Below are 23071 nucleotides of genomic sequence, written 5' to 3'. Positions count from 1 at the left end.
CAAACATAACATTCTTCTCATTAATAAACATTGGATCACATGATTAGTTTGTAGCATCAAGTTTGTTCCTTTCAGTACTGTTGTGACAGGACCTGGGACACCATCTGGTCTTTACTCCCACAACCCAAGAATGGTCCTCTGGAGATTTTATTTGTTTGACTTCAGGTTAGGGATAGGATGGTTTTTATTTAGTTGAAGAAACGTTATGTACTGGAATGGATTGGCCGGACGTTAGGAATGTGATTTTAAAAAATATTGAAACTGAAGGCTGTAGTCCTGTGTCTGCATGTCAAGGATGATTTCTTGAACATTGAGTCAAACGCTTGATGTTTATTAAGTTTAAATAAACCTGATACTCATGACCATGCACTATTACAATAGTCTTTTAAGCTTAACTAAAGGCTATCACAATGTTTCCTCCGTGACCTTTCTCTGTTTCTTCGTCTCCTTTTGGTAGCTTATTGTCTCAAGTCATACAGAAAAGTATTGGTGTATTAGGATCAGCATAACATAAAAGGAACCAAGCCACCAAAATGACAAGACTAAGTCTCCAGCTTATACTGATAAATCTAAATGTAAATATGTGCTAGTTTGGCTGCAATATCCTTTGGCATGTGCATTCTTGACAGTCTTTCAATATTGGATTTAGCTTTTGAGCTTAACAAAAATAAAAATAGCACATAGAACTTAACTAATTTTTTAGTGTGAAACGGATTCCTGAGCTACTTCTCAATTGCGACCTCTAACATTAGGGCTAACATGGGATGGGTGGATAAATTTTGTGACTGTCAGAGAGGATACAGTGACGATATTGAAGCCAAGCCAAAGGCCAAAAACAATTCCATTTAAAACAATTATCTAGCAGAAAAACCCACAGCTAGTAAGTTAGCTGAAGAACAAAACTGAAAGGTGTATGAATATCTTTTGCTAATCACACAAGATCCAACAGACGAAGAATAGTCAAATTTGAAACTCTTGTGACCAGGTCAAAAAGTAGCACGATAGAAAGATCTTGTATTTGTGTAAAGGCTTTCATGACCACCGGATGTCCTAAAACACTTTACAGCAATGGAGCACTTTTGAAGTATAATTACTGTTGTAATGTAGGCCAGTGAGCCAAGAGATGGAGAGGCCCTGGAACTGTTCTGGCTCACTTTGAAACAAGCCCAAAGTATCTCTGAATAATCTCTACTTCTCAGATCCATTTTTGAATTTTTTTTGTGCTTCCAAATCGACATACTCAAAAGTTTCATAATTTTATAAAGTTAGTACAGTATGGAATTTTGAAATGAAATATAAATTGATTCAGATCATCTCTGTGCAGTAAAAATTGTTCCTTCAGGTCAGTTATGTAGTTTCATAGAATTTATAAGCCAATAATAAAGTGTGTTTTGTGCATATTTGTAGGCTGTGGTACTTTGTACTTAATTGTTCGTCCTTGTTTTAGGATGAGTTGACAGCCCTGAATGTTAAGCAAGGCTTTAACAATCAACCTGCAGTGTCGGGAGATGAACATGGTAGCGCAAAAAATGTCAATTTCAATCCTGGCAAGGTAAGACGCTATCACTGTTGATCAAAGTGTGCTCTGAGTACACCCCACTTTCATTACTGGGGCTGTACAATGGAGGGAGTATATATTATGATGGAGAACCTGATGAAATAAGATATAAATGATATAACTGAGAACCTTTTACTGAGTTTGGGGTCAGTAATAGAAAAGTGATATAACTAAAGTTGATAATTAGGGAAGTGTGCATTACTACTTTTGAATGTTGTAATTTGAAATGTAAACAAAATACAGGTACAGTGCCTCAAATCCAGCTATCCAAAACCAGCGATATCCAAAAACATGACGTTTTAAAAGCTGCCATGCATGAATTTTATTTGTAATTAAAGCCGGCAAGATCCAAAATCCGGCACAGATTCAGTTCCGAGGTTGCCGGTTTTGAGATACTGTACCTGTACAAACAGTCCAACGTAAGATAGACTCATAGACGTTTATTGCAAAGAAGGAGGCTGTTTGGCCCATCATAGTCCATGCCAGTCAACAAACATCTGACTACACTAATCCCATTTTCCAGTGCTTGGCCCATAGCCCTGGAGGCTATGGCAATGCAAGTGAATATCTAAATACTTCTTAAATGTTACGAGAGTTTCTGACTCAACCACCCTTTCAGGCAGAGAGCTCCAGACTCCACCCTCTGGGTGAAAAGATTTCTCCTCAACTCCCCTCTTAGCCTTCTACCTCTTACCTTCAATCTATGCCCCCTCGTTATTGACCCCTCTACTAATGGGAAAAATGCCTTCCTATCCACCCTATCTGTGCCCCTCATAATCTTATACATCTCTATCAGGTCCCCTCTCAACCTTCGCTGCTCCAAGGAAAACAACCCCAGCCTATCCAATCTTTCCTCATAGCTCAGACCCTCCAGCCCATGCAGCACCCTGGTAAATCTTCTCTGCTCTCTCTCCAGTGCAATCACATCCTTCCTATAATGTGGTGACCAGAACTGCACACACTACTCCAGTTGTGGCCTAACCAGCGTTTTATACGGTTCCAGCATAACCTCCCTGCTCTTGTATTCTGTCCCTTGGCTAATAAAGGCAAGTATCCCTTTTGCCTTCTTAACTGCCTGATCCACCTGCCCTGCTACCTTCAGGGATCTGGATATGCATAACAAGATCCCCCTGATCTTCAGTACTTTCCAGGGTTCCACCATTCATAGTGTAATCCCTTGCCTTGTCAGCCCTCCACACTTTTACAGGTTGAATTCCATTTGCCACTGCTCTGCCCACCTGACCAGTCCATTGATATCCTCCTGCAGTTTACAGCTATCCTCCTCACTATTTACCCCTTACCAATTTTTGTGTCATCCACAAACTTCTTGATCATACCCCCTACATTTAAGTCCAAATCATTTACGTATAGCACAAACAGCAAGTGCCCCAGCGCTGAGCCCTGCGGAACCCCACTAGAAACAGACTTCCAGTCGCAGAAACATCCCTCTACCATCACCCTCTGCTTCCTGCCTCTCAGCCAATTTTGGATCCAACGTGCTACTTTGCCTTGGATCCCATGGGCTCTTACTTTCTTGACCAGCCTGCCATGAAGGACTTTATCAAAAGCCTTGCTAAAGTCCATGTAGACCACATCAAATGCATTACCCTTATCAACACTCCTGGTTACCTCCTCAAAAAATTCGATCAGATTTGTCAAACACGACCCTCCCTTAACAAATCTATGCTGACTATCCCTGATTAAACTGTGTCTTTCCAAGTGCAGATATATTCTGTCACTCAGAAATCTTTCTAGTAATTTCCCCACCATCAAGGTTAGTCTGACTGGCCTGTAATTTCCTGATCTATCCCTTCCTCCCTTTTTTAATAATGGGACAATGTTAGCAGTTCTCCAGTCCCCTGGCACCTCACCTGTGGCCAGAGAGGTTTTGAAAATTACTGCCTGGACCCCGAATATCTCTTCCCTTGCCTCCCTCAACAGCCTGAACATCTGATCTGGGCCCGCAGATTTATCCATTTTAAAGGCCGCTGAACCCACGAGTACCTCCTTTCTCGCTCTGTTAATTTCCTCCAGTATTTCACAGCCCTCCACCCTGATGTCTATACCTTCGCCATTCTTTTCCATTGTGAAGACTGACGCAAAGTATTCATTGAGGACTGTACCCATGTCTTCCGGGTCCACACACAGATTACCTCTATGGTCCCTAACTGGCCCTACTCTTTCCCTAGTTATTCTCTTGCCCTTTATATATTTAAAAAACCCCTTTGGGTTTTCCTTTATTCTACCCACCAATGCTTTCTCATGCACTCTCTTAGCTTTCCTAATTTTATTTTTAAGTTCCACCCTACACTTTTTATACTCCTCTAGGGACTCTGCCGTATTTACCCCTTGGTATCTACCATAAGCTTCTCTTTTTTCTTCTTAATCCTGACCTTTATGTCCCTTGACATCCAGGGTTCTCCATACTTGGTCCCCCCCGCCCCTTTGTCTTTACGGGAACATATTTGCCCTGTACTCTCGCTATTATCTCTTTGAATGCCTCCCACTGCTCTGACAGTTTTATCTACAAGCAGCTGCTCCCAGTCCACTTGGGCCAAATCGTATCTCACCTTGGTAAAGTTAGCCTTTCCCCAGTTTAGAACTTTTATTCCTGGCCCAACTTTATCCTTTTCCATAACTATCCTACATCTAACTGAGTTATGGTCACTATCTCCAAAGTGCTCCCTTCCACCTGCCCGGGCTCATTTCCAGATATTAGGTCCAGAACTGCCCCCTTCCTTGTTGGGCTTTCTACGTACTGGCTAAAAACGTTCTCCTGGATGCAACTTAAGAATCTTGCTCCCTCCCAACCTTGCACACTAAAACTGTCCCAGTTAATATTTGGGTAGTTAAAATCTCCTACTATGACTGCCTTATTATTCTTACATGACTGCCATATTATTCTTACACTTCTCTGAAATTTGATTACATATTTGATCACCTATCTCTCCCTGATTATTTGGGGCCTATAGTGTGTTTGCTCCTTTTGTGGTTTTTACTCCTACCCATATGGCTTCTTTTGATGATCCTTCCAAGATATCATCCCTCCTCACTGCTATAATTAATTCCTTGATCAATGTTGCGACCCCCCCACTCCTCTTCTATCCCCCTCTCTATCTTGTCTGAATACCTTATAACCAGGGATGTTCAGCTGCCAATCCTGCCCTTTTAACCGACTCTCAGTCATAGCTATGATATCATACTCCCATGTGCCTACCTGTGCCCTCAGCTCATCTGTCTTATTTCTTAGGCTCCTTGCACTAAAATATATTCCATTTAGCCTTGCTAAACTCACTTCTTTCTTATCTAGCCTATGTTTCCTCTGCCCTCCAGATTCACTAGAGTTTTAATTTCTAATTCTATCTCAGCTTCTCTCCCCTCTGAGCTACTTTTCAGGATCCCATCCCCCTTCCAATTTAGTTTAAATCCTCCCCAACAGCATTAGCAAACCTCCCCGCGAGGATGTTGGTCTCGTCCCTGTTCAGGTGTAACCTGTTCAACTTGTACAGGTCCCACCTCCCCCAGAAACGGTCCCAATGCCTGAGGAATCTAAAGCCCTCCCTCCTGCACCATCTCTCCAGCCATGCATTCATCTGCTCTATCCTTCTGTTCCTCTACTCACTACTGTGTGGCACTGGGATTAATCCAGAGATTACTACTTTTGAAGTCCTGACTTTCACTTTCCTACCTAACCCCATAAAGTCTGCTTGCAGAACCTCATTTCTCTTTCTTCCTATGTCATTGGTCCCAACATGGACTAGAACCTCTGGCTGTTCACCCTCCCCCTTCAGAATGCCCTGCAGTCGTTCTGTGACATCCTTGACTCTGGCACCCAGGAGGCAACATACCACCATGGAGTCATGTCTATGGTTGCAGAGGCGCCTGTCTGCTCCCCTCACTAATGAATCCCCTACCACTATTGCCCTTTCACACTTCTTCCTCCCCCCTGAGCAGCTGGACCACCCACAGTGCCATGGCCTTGGCTCTGGTTGGCCTCTCACTGTTTTCTAAGGCCGAAAAGTGGTTTGCAAGCGAGATGCACTCAGGGGATGCCCTCACTACCTGCCTGGTCCCCTTATTCTGTCTGGCGGTCACTCTCCCCTTGCTGCTTGCACTTCCTTAAGCTGCGGGCTGACCATGTCCTGAAACGTGCTATCCACAAACCTCTCAGCCTCATGAATGCATTGTAGTGCCTCCAGCTGCCGCTCAAGCTCCAAAACCCGGAGCTCAAGCTGCTCCCGTCGGAGACACCTCCTGCACTCGTGGTCATCCAGACCGCCAGGAGCGCCTAGGATTTCCCACATAGCGCAGGATGTGCAAATCACGGGACTGAGCTCCCAGGCATACCATAACTAAATAGAATATGGACCCTTGCTTGTATTTTACCCTTACACCTACTTGAGTCTCGCTGTTTTAACCCCTCTCTCCCAAAGTCTCGCTGTTTTAACCTCTCTGTCCTGAAGTTAAACTGAAGGCCTTGCTGCTCTCTGTGCTCTTTTCAAACTGAAGTCTCTCCCACTCTTTGCGCCCTTTTCAAAATGTTCAAGATTGACATTATACTTTTTGGGACAATTTTGCTTTCATAAGCCACATGTTCAATTCCATGCTATTCACTGTGATCAATAAGATTGTGCAGTCAAATCTGATAAACATAGCAAAATCTGAGCTTTTGTGGGAACTTTGTGACATTTGTTCAGGGCAGATGAGTTGGTGTTCTAGTGGGTTAAGTGTACCGAAGGTGCACAATGTGATGTTGTGTTGGTTAGACTCAGTGGTTTGTCCCTTGGCAAATTACTGATTTAAGTAAATTGCTTGCTTTCATATAACTTATCACATAAAAACATTGTGAATTGGTTCACGTGATAACTTACATTTGAAGTGCAGTGACTGTTATGTCAACAAACGGTAGCAATATTTGCACACAAGGCCTCTTTAATGAGAATGAGATGAATGACCAAGTAAACTGTTTTTGGAGAGGTTGGTTGAGGATGGGATGTCAACCAGATACTTGTAGAATTCTTTGCTCCTTTGGAATAGTTCTCCAAGATTTTTAACACTCATCTTAATCTGACCAGGCAGACAGAATCTTGGATTTACAGTAGTTTTGACATCTTAGCACCTTTGATACTGCGCTTGGGCATCAGTGTAGATTATTTGTTGAAGTCCTTGTGTTGGTCTACAATTTTCTGACCTAGAGGTGAAAGCACTACCAAGCCAACTAAGCTGTAATAGAGCCACCAATGAAGGAGGGAAATTTGGAATGACGATTCAAGTTGGGCAGGTCTCCCATACTTAGTCACAAGTTTAACATTATAGGCAACTACCTGGGAGTTGATAGTGCAGAGCCCTTTGGTTGAAGAATGACTCATAGTGTGGAGGAGCTGAAAGAAGAGTCACGAAAAAAAATACAGCATTAGAGGGAGGAGACTCAAATGTAATGTCAGAAAGACTCAAATGTAAACTAATTTTAGATTCATAGAAACATTTTAACTAGTTTTTATGTTTGCATTTAGACCTTCACATATATAGCCACTTTTTGTTGCAAATTTGCAAATCAGTGAATGTTGCAGTAAGAGCTTGTGTTACTGAATCCACTCATGTCTCTGTTGAATTTTGTTGCAGATCAGCTCCTACTTTAGCAGTATAATTGCCGAAAAGTTGCGGTGTAATACATTCCCAGATACCGGCAAAAGGAAACCTCAGGTTAATCAGAAGGACAGTTTCTGGCTTGTCACAGCTCGTTCCCAACCTTCAATACATAACTGGTTTACTGATCTGTCTGGAACCAAACCATTAACCCAGCTTGCAAAGAAGGTAAGTTTCTTTTGATCCACAGTTTTTCTATACTAAGCTCATAAGGATGTAATTGTCTCATAATAATAATCAAATTTTCATCTACCAGCTCCCGTAATGGTATAAGTTTAATGCTCAGTTTTGTGTTGTAAGGTAGATCAGCAGTTGGAATATTGCCAAATTATAGTACCTTTATCTAACTGCTAATAAAATTCAGTTTTGTAATTGTGACACTAAACCAATCATTGACACTTTTTTCTTGTAACTCCCTTTATACAATCTATTTTCCTGCACATGCACACAATAGAATGGTGTCTGCAGGCTTCTGTCTCAATCAGAGCATTTAATTCAGCAGCTTTATTTTTAGACACATTTGATGCTGATGAGCACACTAAGCTTAGTGTTTTTAATCACTGGAATGAGATAGGAGAATGGCCTGTTGAATCTTATCCCAGCATCAGCCAGTGCCTATTCAGCTGCTTTGAAGAGTGCCGACGTACTATGGACCATAGAGTGCATTAGAACTGGGGAATAAAGCAGGCATACTTAGCTTGTACAGTTTGCTGTTGGCAAGGATTTAAGGTTACAGAAATCAGAAAGGATAGAGAACTTGTTCATGCAGCAAACATAGAATGAAACAGCCCAGAAGGAGGCCATTCAACCCACCCTGCTTGTGCCTGCTCTTTGGTGGAGCTGCCCAGCAATTAATCCACTCTACTGCTCCTTCAGACTGTAAATTTTTTCCCTTCAATTATTTATCCACTGCTCTTTTGAATGTTACTGTTGATTCTGCCTCCTCCATCCTTTCATGTAGCGCATTCCAGAATACAACAAATTGCTGTGGGGGAAAAAAAATTCCTCATGTCTCCTCTGGTTGTTTAGCTGTCATCTTAAATTTGTATGCCCTGGTTACTGATGCTTCTGCCACTGGAAACAGTTTCTCTTTAGTTACTCCATTAAAATTGATAAGAGGTGTTCAAAATCTCTTCCATCTTCTCTGCTGTTAAGACTGTTCACCCCAGCTTCTCCAGTCTCTCCACATAAATGAAGCCCCTTGGACGGGATGACTATTTTTAGGGCTGTCAATCTTTTAAGTACCTCTGCTTTAACTATTTTTATTCTATCTACGATAACTACTGTTTCCTCCTTTACTGCTATGTTGACAGCATCTTCTCGATTGAAGACAGATGCAAATTATTCACTTGGCAACTCAGCCACGCTGTCTACCTCTACAAGAAGGTCTCATTTTTGGTTCCGTCTTGCTTTGACTACTCCTTTACCACTTATATGTTTATAAAAGACTTTTGTGTTCCCTTTTATAATTTCTGCTAATCTATTCTCATTTTCTCTTTGTCTTTCTTATTCCCTTTTTTAGATCTCCGCCCTGTTTTCTATATTTACCTTGATTTCTACTATATTAACCTTGCAATTCTCATAAGCTTTCTTTATCTGTCTTATTTTAACCAGTGTATCTTTGGTTATCCAGTGGGTTCTAGCTTTGGATGTCCTTTCTTTCCACTTCATGGGGATATGTCTACTCTATACCCAAGTCATCTCCATTTTGAAGGCCTCGCATTGTACAATTACTGTTCTGCCTACCAATTTTTTATCCCAACCCGTCAATTTTCAACTCACTGTAGTTAGCCTTCCTCCAGTTAAGTATTTTTACACCTGATTGTACTTTGTCCTTCTCCATAACTGAACTAAACCTAATGATATTATGATCACTGTTCCTCAAATGCTCTCCCACTGAAATATGCTCTGCCTGTCCCACTTTATTCTCTAGAACTAGATCAAATACTGATCCCTTCCTCACTGGACTGAAAACACACATTTTAGGAATTCCTCCTCCACTTTGCCTTTTACACTTACTATTCCTGCCTGTATTAAGACAATCGAAGTTACCCCATTATCATTACTCTGTAGTTCATGCATCATTCTGTAATTTGCCTGCAAGCTTGTTTTTCTGTCACTCATCTCCTGACCTCACTACAGCCTTGGTTCAAACATGGACAAAAGGACAAAGAACAAAAAAAAGTACAGCACAGGAACAGGCCCTTCGGCCCTCCAAGCCTGCGCCGATCATATTGCCTGTCAAACTAAAACATTTTGCACTTCCGGGGTCCGTATCCCTCTATTCCCATCCTATTCATGTATTTGTCAAGCTGCCTCTTAAACACCACTATCGTACCTGCTTCCACCACCTCCTCTGGCAGCGAATTCCAGACACTCACTACCCTCTGCGTAAAAAACTTGCCCCGCACATCTCCTCTAAAGTTTTCTCCTCTCACCTTAAATCTATGTCCTCTAGTGATTGACTCTTCCACCCTGGGAAAAAGCTTCTGACTATCTACTCTGTCCATGCCACTCATAATTTTGTAAACCTCTATCAAGTCACCCCTCAATCTCCATCGCTCTAGTGAGAACATTCCGAGTTTCTCCAACCTCTCCTCATAGCTGAACTCCTGACGTGAAGCGAGAGTGACCACCCTTGACGTCAAGGCAGCATTTGACCGAGTGTAGAATCAAGGCGCCCTAACAAAACTGGAGTCAATGGGAATCAGGGGGGAAGGCTCACCGCTGGTTGGAGTCATACCAAGCACAAAGGAAGATGGTTGTGGTTGTTGGAAGTCAATCATCTCAGTTCCAGGACATCTCTACAGGAGTCCCTCCGTGTAGTGTCCTCGGCCCAACCACCTTCAGCTGCTTCAGCAACGACCTTCCTTCCATCATAAGGTAAAAAGTGGGGATGTTCGCTGCTGATTGCACAATTTTCAGCACCATTCACAACTCCTCAGATACTGAAGCAGTCTGTGTCCAAATGCAGCTAGACCTGGACAATATCAAGGCTGGGGCTGACAAGTGGCAAGTAACATTTGTGCCACACAGGTGCCAGGCAACGACCATCTTCAACAAGGGAGAGTCTAATCAGCGCCCCTTGATGTTCAATGGCATTATCATCGCTGAATCCCCCACTATCAATATTCTGGGGGTTATCATTGACCAGAAACTGAACTGGACTAATCATATAAATACTGTAGCTACAAGAGCAGGTCAGAGGCTAGGAATCCTGCAATAAGTAACTCACCACCTGACTCCCCAAAGTCTGTCCATAATCTACAAGGCACAAATCAGGAGTGTGATAGGGTACTCTCCAATTGCCTGGATGAGTGCAACTCCTACAACACTCAAGAAGCTTGACACCATTCAGGACAAAGCAGCCTGATTAATTGGCACCCCATCCGCAAGCATTCACTCTCTCCACAACAAAAACAGAAATACCTGGAAAAACTTAGCAGGTCTGGCAGCATTGGCGGAGAAGAGCAAAGTTGACGTTTCGAGTCCTCATGACCCTTCAACAGAACTAAGTAGAAATATAAGCTGGTTTTTTCACCCCTTTCCTATTTCTACTTAGTTCTGTTGAAGGGTCATGAGGACTCGAAACGTCAACTTTGCTCTTCTCCGCCGATGCTGCCAAACCTGCTGAATTTTTCCAGGTATTTCTGTTTTTGTTTTGGATTTCCAGCATCCGCAGTTTTTTGTTTTTAATCTGTTTTTTTCACTCTCTCCACCACTGACGCACAGTGGCAGCAGTGTGTACCATCTACAGGATGCACTACAGGAACTCACCAAGGTTCTTGAGACAACACCTTCCAAACCCATGATCACTACCATCTAGAAGTACAAGGGCAGCAGACACATGGAACATTACCGCCTGGAAGTTCCTCTCCAAGCTGCTCACCATCCTGACTTGCAAATGTATCGCCGGCCCTTCATTGTCACTGGGTCAAAATCCTGGAACCCCCCCCCCCTCTCTACCCCCCTCCCTAACAGCGCTGTGGGTGTAACTGCACCACATGGGCTGCAGCGGTTCAAGAAGGCAGCTCACCAACACCTTCCCGGTAAATGCTGGCCTAGCCTGTGACGCCCACAACCCATGAATGAATAAAGAAAACATTCCCACTATTTGGTGGTCTCTAGCATACACACCCAGTAGCATCATAGCTCCTCTACTATGTGTCTATAAAGAAAACCAAGCTTATGGGTAAGTAACATCTGATAGGTATTAAAATTTAAATAACACTTTGTCAGAAGCTTGGAGGGAAAGTTAAGAGAATTTCCACATGGTTGGTCTGACACTGCCAAAGAGATCTCTCCTTTCTTCCAAACAGGTCCTGTGACTGATATCACTCAACATTTTCACTCAATGTAGACAGGTTGATGGCTGAGAAAACCTGCAAAATACCATAAGAGCATTCTGTAAACAATGACGTGACTAAAATTGAAACTTAATGGGGCTTTCCTTCCTACCCGAGGGATATTAAAATTCTCACATATCGCAAGGAGTTTTTTTAGTTGTCACAGTTATTTCCTACGAATGTCATGCACAGGGCTGAATTTTGCCATTGTGGCTGGTCCCACAGTCGGGGCCAAAAGCAGGAGGCCACCCTGCATTGGCCGGCACAGGTACCAGGGAAGGCATATTCCCAGCGCCATCCCAATTAAGGACAGTGACCTCAGCAGTGCTATTGCTAGTGGTGAACATAGCAACTGTGAGGAGAAAGCCCCTTAGTGGCTGAGGCACCCTCAAAAAGTGGTGAGTGAGGTTGGGAGACACTGGGACCAAGCAGGTGGGACTCTGCATTTTGGGATGGGGTGTGGGTTTGGGGGTTGCGGGGCAGGAAGGCGTGGTGGGTGGCGTTAGGAACAGGCAGTGCTGTTTCTGTAGGGACAGCCATTGCTGCCAGGAGCCCCTTCTTTGGCTATGGAGTGCCCAAATACGAGGATGCCTGCCTCCCTGAGCCCACTGGGAGGCTGCCAAGTTTCACTGGTGGGCTTTTCACACACTGGCAGGCTCCCCCGATGTGGGCAAAGTGTCTGCAGAGGCTGGAAGTAACCCTTAATTGGTCTACGCAGGTGGCACATCTGCCAATCTTCCTGTTGCTAGCAAAATGAAATGGCATCAAGAAGATGTCAGGCACATTCCCAGCACCTGAGCCATTTTGCCAGCCCTCTCGCCTCCCAGCCTATCGCTCAAAACCTGGTAAATTGGTAGCCATAGTTCCTGTAATTAAAATACCCATCATATTTTGTTGATACTGTTATAAAACAGCATATTCCCTGACTTGCCATGAGCAGTTCCATGGTAATCTGCCAGTCAGTCAATGATATATTATAAATCTTAATGTCCATGAACACTTCCGGTCTACAAATTGCTAAACTTTTTCCTCTACTACAGAATAACTGCTAGGCCCCAACTAACTCTACTTCCCAAATTACTCTAAACTTTGCTGTTTAATTCAGATTTCCTTTGTGCCGATTTGTATGCATGTTTTGACTGCCCCTATGGACCATTACTTTTAAACCCCTGCCCCCTCCTACAGCTTTGTTCTCCAACCTCTCTTGGGCCTTCTCTCCTGTTGCTCTGTCATGCCATCTTTCTTTTATTCCCTTTTGCGTACTTTGCCTCCTCTAATCCCATTTACGATTATCACTATTCTTTTGGCATCCTACTCTCCTCCTGCATTTCCAGGCTTGAATTCCCATTGGCTAACCTATAGCTGTGCTCTTTGGCCCTTTGTGTTTCCTGAAGGGTCTGTTAAGGCATCCGTCACCACCTCCTTATGAGCAGCAACCCCAAATGACTCATCCTCTCTTCTTGCCAACTTTCCACCTCAGATAACCTTGCCAGTCTTCCTTCTTGTCCCGCTCACTCCATCCACCACAGATCCTTAGGTCTCTGCCAGTGGATCAACAATCACTGCGCCTCTCTGCTAATACCCTTGCTCTCCATGACCTTATTATGGACCATTCCAGTGACCTCATGTTTTAAGTGAAGTTGGCTCGCAGTGGTGACATTTTTTCTATTACTGGAGTCTCTCTATCTGTACTTTCTACCACTTGCACCACTCAAACTGCCACTGTGGCATTGTGGTCCTTATTACCAGTGATACCTTGATCTAACTGATCTCTTCTAGCACCTTCTCATCCAAGCATTTAATCATCTCACTTTCTCTCTGTTCAGTGGAAATATAGAATCATATTATGGTTACATGACAGCAAGAGGCCATTCAGTCCATCAATTCCATGCAAGAGCAACTCAGCTAGTCCCATATCCCTACCTATCCCCCAAAAGACTAGTTGATACTGGGTCAGTTAAAATTTTCTAAATTGAAATCGCAGTTTTTTTTATTGGGTAAGGTATCAAGAGACATGGAGTGAAGATGGATAAATATAATTGAATTATAATGTAGCCATGATCTAATTAAATGGAGGAACAAGCTTAAGGGTCTGAATGACCTACTTCTGTTCCTAAGTTAAATAAAAACAAAAGGAGCTGGAAATGTTCAGCAGGTCTTGCAGCATGTGTGGAGAGAGAAATAGAGTTAAGGTTTCAGGTCGATGACCTTTCATCTGTTCTAAAGTGGCCCCTGTCACCCACATTTCCTACCCCAGCTCCACCCTACTTCCTTCTGCTTGCACTGCTGGGAAAATCTCACTCCACCATACCCCCGCCCATCCCCAGCCTCTTTAACAATTGCATTTTCACTTAACTTTCTAGCTTTTGCCCTCCGTTCACTATGATATTTCTGTTGCTGCTGAGCTGCTTATGCGCTCTTTCACCTCCATCTTTAATGCTGTTCTCTCCAGTAAAATCCTTACTTTCTGATCCTGGTAAATCCATTAGCATAACCCCATATTCACTTCTTCAAGTCCAAGGGGGGCATACTGAACATATCTGGCGGGTCATTCATCGCCACTTCTGGTTGCGTCATATCATGCATTTGGTCCATGTTCTCTTCTACCAAATCCACATCTCATTCCCGAATGATCCTGGAAAGCAAATGTAACTCCCAACTGTCTTCAGTTCCGAAAAAGAATCATATTGGACTTGAAATGTTAACTCTGTTCCTCTCTCCACAGATGCTGCCCCACTTGTTGGATTTTTTCAGCACTTTCTGTTTTTATTTCAGATCTGCATCCATAGTATTTTGCTTTTATAACTTCCAGGTCCTTTTCTCCACTACAAACCATCGCATTACATCCCTGTCTCCTGCACCTCCAACAACAAATACGAGGAGATCATGGACTCCTAAGGTTGAGATCAACTATTCAGTTGCTGCATACCTCTTTCCCTTGTCCACCAGCCAAACCTCTCCCAAGGTGGAGTCTAGTCCTGAACCTATGGCATTTTCAAATTGTTTTCCCTATATCCACCCTTGACCTCTTTGAGCTATCTTGTCCATGTAACTTACTCTCTAATTTCTCTACCATGTTCAGACTAACATTCTGACCACCCAGCAATGCATCTTGGGGCCTCATGCTGAATTTCTCCCCCTTCCTTTCAAACCCACCCTGTCACCCCCTCCTCAAAATATCCCTTCCTGGACTTTTTCTCTCTGAAAACCACCACCCCATCTCTAACCTGCCACTCATTTTTTCATATGGTCATATTTCAGTTTGTTTGAGAGCTTATGCTGAAAGAAATCTCATGAATTAAAGATTTACCTAACTTCATCTGTTTTTTACATTCTTCAGGTGCCGATATTTAGTAAAAAGGAAGAAGTGTTTGGATACCTAGCCAAATACTCAGTGCCAGTAATGAGAGCTGCTTGGCTGATAAAAATGACATGTGCCTATTATGCTGCTATCACTGAAACAAAGATGAAGAAACGCCACGTCATAGACCCATGTATAGGTAGGGTTAACAAAAAAAGTGTTTTGTAGGTTTGCAGTATGGATAAACATGTTTGATAGGTTGGATTCTGCCTTTCGTACCCTGAATATAGTTTTGTCGGTAAGAGCTTTTGAAGAAAAATTGATTTAATTTCATATTAGAAGCTCAGCATGGTGGAGATGCGACCTGCACTCCATTAATCTGTATATTAGCAGTTCAAGGGTAAGTTAATTTTTTTCACGGTGATTTATTTCCTCCACTCCTCTCTTGAAGGCATCTTCATCTTTCTGAGATATTTTCTCCTTTGGTACCTTGCTTGAGCAGCCATTATTCACAATGAGTGTTGATGCACTCTTCACTTGTAATTATGCGTTTACTTTCCAGGTCAACTGTACCACCCATTTGACCTTTCTGATCCGTATAGTTCAAATACCTTTGGAGGAAGCTATTTTGATTATGAAATTCCCCAATCCAAGTCAAAAAAAAGTTACCATAGATCACGGTGTATAAGCCAGCCTTTGAAGCTTCCAGAAATTCTTCCAGAAACGGGGATCGATATATGCTGAGTATAAAATGTGAACCGCTGGTGTGGGTGGTTGTCATTTTGAAATGTGAACAATAAAACATAATACTGGTGATTCATATTAAATGAATGTGGCATGGTTTATTGAATGAATTCATTGTACAAAGATACCTTCAACCACAATCAAAGCGTTTTAGGCTGTCAAATTCATTGTCTTTAGTATCTGCCGTAAAGCGTTCATTGAATTCATTCTGACTTTGGCTATGGCATCATCAGAAGGATCCCATCCTGGATCAGATGTGGTGCTTTCACTTTCAGAATCATCCCGCAACAACAAATCATCTTCCTCTCCATTCACGGAATTGGATATTCCTCATTTTTGAATGATCTGATGACACTTGGTACATGAATAGCATCCCATGATTTGATAATGAAACCACACAAAACATCAACTGGGGCAGCATATTTCCATTCTTTGTGAAGGCTTTTTCTCTGTCAATGATCCACCTATTCCATTCGGTGTGAACATGATCCTTGAAAGGCTTGAAAGGCATGTATCCGAAGGTTGAGCTACAGATGTTAGGCCCCCAGGTATAATTGCAATGTGGGTGTTATTTCTTCGCAGGCGCCTCTTGATCTCATTGGTTATATGGGATCTGAACACGTCCCACACAAATAAGCTGCATTTTTTACATAGGCCGACAGGACACCTATTCTACATGTTATCAATCCATAACTTCAATCCATCCTTGTCCATTCAAACATTGTCATAGATATGCACAAAAGACTCCTTGACGTTTGACATGGCTTTACCTTTGAAAATGACCATAGGCTTTAATTTTGTTTCATTGGCCATGTAGGCTAGTACCACTGAATCTTGTCTCTTCATGTCTAATCCTCTTCACTAGAACCGTTTTCGAATTTTTCTACTCCACTAGGTGCTGGGCATATCAAAGCTCATGGGTGTTTCATCCATGTTGTCAGTGTGACTGAATGGGTACTCGTGTTTTTGTCACTGTCTGATGAATTGATAGAAGTTGGTAATTTTGGCATCAAGGTCTTTTGGTGGTCTCTGAGCAATCTTGGTCTTCTGCCACAGCACTGGATTGCTTTGTTTCATAAAGCTGCTACACCAATTAGTTGCTAGTCTGAAATTTTTGCTGGACTTAGGGTTTGATTTGACCCACTTAAATGTGCGTATACATGTTGCATTTCTGGTGATGATGTAACCATTTCGACGATTTTTGAGGACACATTCCAATACATTCTTAAGATCAGATCAATGGCAGGTCCCTTTTCTGATGGCTCATTTAGCCGTGGGCATCTTCAGGGCTGATTCCTTCCATCCTTGCACCAGCTTTCCACTAACACCAAATTTTCTTGCAGAACAATATTTGACGAGTTAGTTAACAGCTTCGTACTTTATTCATTCCCAGTGGCTGGAAGACTCGTTTTTGTTCTTTATTTGCCATGCCATGCACAGTCTGCTCTATGTGAGTGTGTCTTAAACTCCCGTACATTTTTTTCGCAACAATGTGCCTCCTCAATCGCATATGCCAACTTACAGTATAAGGTAAAAAAGAAACATGCATTCCTGGGGTGAAAAATTGAGGCCAACTACCAGTACAAGTTAAGCATTTCATAGCTGAAAAGTGGATGTCGACCATGGTGCCAAAAGTATGCTGGGTTGATTTGTACGCCATGATCTATGGTACTGCCATTGTCCTGTACTTGTGGAATCCTTAATGTTGAGTCTTCCACCATGCAAATAGCTGCTTGAGTGGCTCAAAGCTTGACTGAGGACTGGGGCAAACCATGATGTTCTAAACATTGCATGTTAAGATTGCTATACTCTGCTTTCTTTTTAAGAAAAGCTTTACTTTTTCCTCCTCCGTTGAGCTGTAAAGGCAGGCACGTGGCATGCTGCCTGGTATGGTTGCTGTAAATGGGAAAGGATCGAATTCTTCCTGATAGGGAAAGCCAAATTTACCTTTAAAACTGTCCTTCAGAAATCCAGCATCTTTGAATATAAAGATGATAATGCTTACAGTAAGCTATGGAGCTTTTAAACAAAGGAATGCTTCACAGTTAGGTATAAATGGGTAGCTGAGTTTAAATGTTTTAATTGAACTGAAACATGGGAGTGCAATGCTTTACTCCAGTTGAGATTTCTTCATCTGAGAAAGTTTTGAAGCATCAAGAAATTAAAAGAAAAAAAGTATTTGTTTAGCAGTTGTCAAATGTGCAGAGTACAATTTATTGCATTATTATTGGTACATTTTGTCTCTCTCTTTAAAAACATCTGTATGTATGTTTGAATATATACATGTAAAATTCATAGGTAGTTCAATGGTGATAGGCTATATTTTAAGCTTCTTGTTAGGTTTTCATGCCTATTCTTGTCATTCCAATAATTTCTGATGTAAGTTTTAATGTCATGATCAGTTATGTAACAGATAGCATGAGTTATTTTGCAACAGACCTGCTTCCAGCTCCACAGCTGAAACCCTGGAGCGTGTGTTGACAATTTTACAATTACAATTGGTGTACTTTTTTAAAGTTCTTTTTGGGACCAAAAAAAAGTTACATTCCTTTGCCAATGTTATGAAAACTTCAATTGGGAAACGGACTAGACTGGGGGAACTCTGACTTTGAGTTTGCCTTCTTCCTCTTGTCAGGTCTCTACTCAGCTATCTATGTTGTCATTTCAAGGTGCAGTGCATGGATTGATGAATATTCTGCATCTTTTGGGTGCAATTCTATTCCTGAGCTTAATAGACCTAAGAAATGCCAAGATAAGAATCTTGCAGCACTGATCTTCAGGGTGATTAATTTCCTCCTGTAGAGTGGACTCAAATCATCACAAAGTACCTTTGGGAACAGCTACAGAAAATTGCTGAGTCTTATCGACTGATGTCTACGCAGAATTGTGGGACACCAGTACAGCCCACGGTCCCTGAAGTAGAGCAGGCCATGAAACAGTGGGAATATAATGAAAAACTGGCTCTTTACATGTTTCAGGTAATATGTGAACATTGTATATGTATAAGTAAAGTCAGTGAGAGAACTTTGTAAGTTTTATTTTTTTATTTAGCAGGACAGCAGTAGTAGTTGGAAATGAGAATGGTGTAAAAGTTATGGCAAGAAGATTTATGTTTGTTTATATAATATAATGAAAGACTGCCTTCCATCTCAAAGGTCATGGAGTTCAAATCCTACCATGGCAAGCTGTGTAATTGAATTCAATAAATCTGGTATTTTAGGGGTTAGTGCCAGGACAAAAATGACAATGAAAATTACGATATTAACATAGGCCAGGATTTCCCGGTCGGCGAACGGGGGGCGAGGCCCACTCGTCGACATATAAAATGATGCAGGATGACGTCAGGCAGAACTCCCGACGTCACCCCACCTCATTTCAATTTTCAGGTAGGCGGGGGCTCTGCAGAATCAGCTGTGCGCCGGCCGACATTTCAATGGCCAATTGAGGCCATTGACAAAGTCATTAACGTAATTAGTGGACCTGCCCATCCAACCTTCGGGTTGGCGGGCAGGCCAGGAGCCCTGGCGGGCATTAGAAAAAGCATGAAACCTCATTCACGGGTAGGATGAGGTTTCATGTAGGTTTTTGAAAATGTAATAAAAGTGTCTTCGAAAGTGATGGACATGTCCCAACTCATGTGACAGTGTCACATGAGGGGACATGTCAGGGAAATTTTTTTTTTCTATTTTTAAGATTTTTTTATTGTGGAGCCGATCTCTGTGAGGCAGCACTTAGTCTCAGGGAGATGAGTGCGCCCTTTCATGCGCATGGGCGAAAGAGCGCACTCTTGGCTCAGGGAGTCACCCCTGCCCGCACAGGGAGCGCATAGCGGGCCTTAATTGGCCTGCTCCTAAACTTCCGCCCCTGATGGGGGGAAAATTCTGCCCATAAAAAGTGAACTTGTTCACTAGTGTTCTGGAGGGTAAGGAACCGGCCATCACCACCTGGTCTGGCTTATATGTAACTCTAGCCCACAATGTGTGGATGATTCTTAATGCCTTTTTAAAGGGGCTATCAAGCCACTCAATCATTTTGGGAAGGTAGGGATTCGCAGTGAATGCAGCTGTTTTAGCAGTGCCCACAGTCCCAATTTTCTTTTAAAAAGAAGTTAGATCATATGCTCTAGTACTGGAGGAGGGCCTTAATTTCACAACCTTTTGTCTTTAACACCAGTTCTGTTAAGTGAAGCAAGCTGACCTGGATATAAATATGAAGCGGAAAAGATTAATTTGTATATCTCTGATTTTCTCGCTTTGGCTGCAGGATGGAATGCTGGACAGACACGAATTCCTGACCTGGGTCCTTGAATGCTTTGAGAAGATCCGGCCAGGGGAGGATGAACTTCTTAAATTGTTGCTCCCACTAATGTTACAGGTGGGTAAATTCCTGTGTGCATCTGCAGCACTTGGCTGTTAGAACCTATTATTTATTAAAAGAAATTCAAATAACTTAAATTGGTAGCTGAAATGTCAAGCTTTTATTTCTGTGCAAGGATTATTAGCATGCTATCACAAGGCTTATTCAATTTATAGCTACCATTACAATACAGGGAATTGATATTTAACCCAATGTGTTTTAACGTTGTATCAGTATATTTCTTGTGTGATACTCCTAGTTTGCCACCTCAAGTAGCTTAACCGCCAGGATTATGCAGCTCTAGGCGGAAGATAAAATCTATAATTATATGATTGGGTATTCCATAATTCAACAATTGCAGCATGAAAATTTTAAGTACCCAACATTAGACTGAAATCCCAGTGACAATGTTATTAATACCGTTGTGTTTATCAGTGTACAAATGTTAGTGTGGCTCTATTGTATTATGTCACTATATGTTCTTCTGTGTAGACCTAGTAACTGGGATGTTAACATCCAGTATGGTTTGTGACTTTGTAACTTCCTTGATTTTCTGCCCTTGTGTAGTACTCTGGAGAGTTTGTGCAATCTGCATACCTGTCGAGACGCTTGGCTTACTTCTGTACCCGACGTCTCTCCATGCTGCTTGGGGATAGTGGTAGCAATGCAGTAACAGGAGGACACCAGTCCCATGTGATGACAGCACCTACTGGAAATGCCTTGCCTCCAACTCCAACACCACCCACCAATGGGGCTAACCAGCCTCAATCTCCGTTCTTGGATTTTTATATTTGTCCGCAGCATCGCCCAGTTGTGTTTGGATTAAGTTGCATGCTTCAGGTAGGTCCACAATGAAGTCTTCTTTATCTTGCCTTTAATTGGGCTAATGCCAAGAAGCCATTATCTTTTTCATTAAAAGAAAATTCCAAATGAAACAAAATAAGCTTTATCAGTGGATAGAAAAGGATGATTTCTCATTAAACTGCATAATAGTATTTTGTGACGTTTTCATTCATCCTTTCATGGGATATGGGTGTCGCTGGCAAGGCCAGCATTTGTTGCCAATCTGTAATTGCCCATGAGAAGGTGATGATGAGCCATTGCCTTGAACTGCTGCAGTCCATGTGGTGTAGGTGTAGATTTTGATTCAGCGACAGTGAAGGTGAAGTTCCAAGTCAGGATGGTGTATGGCTTGGAAGGGAAGTTTGCAGGTGGTGGTATTCCCATGCATCTGCTGCCCTTGTCCTTCTAGGTGTTAGAGGGTGCGGGTTTTCAAGATGCTGTTGAAGGAGGCTTGACAAGTTGCTGCAGTGCATGTTGTAGATGGTACATAGCTGCCACTGTGCGTTGGTGATGGAGGGAGTGAAGGTGGCGGATGAGGTAACATTCAAACAAGCTGCTTTGTTCAGTTGCACTTATCCAGGCAAGTGGACAGAATTCCATCACATTCCTGACTTGTACCCTGTGGACAGGCTTTTGGGTATCAGGAGGCGAGTTATTGGCCGCAGAATTCCCAGTCTCTGACCTGCTCTTGTAGCCGCGGTATTTATATGGATAGTCCAATTTAGTTTCTTGTTAGTGGTAACCCCTAGGATGTTGCTCGTGGGGTTTCATTGAACAGGCTTGTCCAATCTTTTTGCGTGAGGGGCCACATTTCAATTTTTTTCTCACTAAAGGGGCCGATGAGCAAATTTTGGAAAGATAAGATAAAAGCAAAAAACTGCGGATGCTGGAAATCCAAAAGAAAAACAAAAATAAAAATACCTTGGAAAACTCAGCAGGTCTGACAGCATCTGCGGAGAGGAACACAGTTAACGTTTCGAGTCCGTATGACTCTTCAACAGAACTAAGGAAAAATAGAAGAGAGGTGAAATATAAGCTGGTTTAAGGGGGGGTGGGACAAGTAGAGCTGGATAGAGGGCCAGTGATAGTTGGAGATTGCCAAAAGACATCATAGACAAAAGGACAAAAGAGGTGTTGACGGTGGTGATATTAGCTAAGAAATGTGCTAATAGGTGACATTAAGGATAGAAAGCTGGATGAGCAAGGTACAGATAGCCCTAGTGGGGGTGGGGTGGGGGGAAGGGATCGAAATAGGCTAAAACAATGAATGGAAATACATTTAAAAATAATGGAATAGGTGGGAAAAGAAAAATCTATATAAATTATTGGAAAAAAGGGGGATCGGAAAGGGGGTGGGGATGGAGGAGAGAGTTCATGATCTAAAGTTATTGAACTCAATATTCAGTCTGGAAGGTTGTAAAGTGGCTAGTCGGAAGATGAGGTGCTGTTCCTCCAGTTTGCGTTGAGCTTCAGTGGAACATTGCAGCAGGCCAAGGACAGACATGTGTGCATGAGAGCAGGGTGGAGTGTTGAAATGGTAAGCGACAGGGAGGTCTGGGTCATGCTTGCGGACAGACCGAAGGTGTTCCATAAAGCGGTCACCCAGTCTGCGTTTGGTCTCTCCAATGTAGAGGAAACCGCATTGGGAGCAACGAATGCAGTAGACTAAATTGAGGGAAGTGCAAGTGAAATGCTGCTTCACTTGGAAGGAGTGTTTGGGCTCTTGGACGGTGAGGAGAGGGGAAGTAAAGGGGCAGGTTGCATGGGAAGGTGCTGTGGGAGGGGGTTGAGGTGTAGGGGATGTCCTGGAGGGAATGATCCCTGCGGAATGCCGCCAGGAAGGGTGAAGGGAAGATGTGTTTGGTGGTGGCATCATGCTGGAGTTGGCGGAAATGATGGAGGATGATCCTTTGAATGTGGAGGTTGGTGGGGTGATAAGTGAGGACAAGGGGGACCCTATCATGTTTCTGTGAGGGAGAGGAAGGCGTGAGGGCGGATGCGCGGGAGATGGGCCGGATGCGGTTGAGGGCCCCGTCAACCACCGTGGGTGGAAAACCTCGGTTAAGGAAGGAGGAAGACATGTCAGAGGAACTGTTTTTGAAAGTGGCATCATCAGAACAGATGCGACGGAGGTGAAGGAACTGAGAGAATGGGATGGAGTCCTTACAGGAAGCGGGGTGTGAGGAGCTATAGTCAAGGTAGCTGTTGGAGTCGGTAGGCTTGTAATGAATATTGGTGGACAGTCTATCACCAGAAATTGAGACAGAGAGGTCAAGG

At 42.9% G+C, this 23071-nt stretch overlaps 1 protein-coding gene across 3 annotated transcripts in view; it reads left to right on the top strand.

Annotated features, from left to right (window-relative positions):
• The window catches only part of med12 (mediator complex subunit 12), a 193392-nt gene that overhangs the window by 15823 nt on the left and 154498 nt on the right, over positions 1 to 23071 (top strand). For all 3 annotated transcript variants that reach the window (XM_078546961.1, XM_078546960.1, XM_078546962.1), the window contains exons 2-7: positions 1448 to 1552; positions 7181 to 7372; positions 14891 to 15050; positions 18398 to 18573; positions 19859 to 19969; positions 20519 to 20791. In XM_078546961.1, coding sequence (XP_078403087.1) covers positions 1448 to 1552; positions 7181 to 7372; positions 14891 to 15050; positions 18398 to 18573; positions 19859 to 19969; positions 20519 to 20791 — 1017 coding nt within the window. The remainder of the gene's footprint in view (positions 1 to 1447; positions 1553 to 7180; positions 7373 to 14890; positions 15051 to 18397; positions 18574 to 19858; positions 19970 to 20518; positions 20792 to 23071) is intronic.

This window comes from Cetorhinus maximus, chromosome 8 (assembly GCF_964194155.1).
Source record: "Cetorhinus maximus chromosome 8, sCetMax3.hap1.1, whole genome shotgun sequence".
In the NCBI taxonomy this organism is placed as follows: Eukaryota; Metazoa; Chordata; class Chondrichthyes; order Lamniformes; family Cetorhinidae; genus Cetorhinus; species Cetorhinus maximus.
The sequence above is the reverse complement of the archived record's forward strand: the minus strand, read 5'-3'. Positions and strand labels throughout refer to the sequence as shown.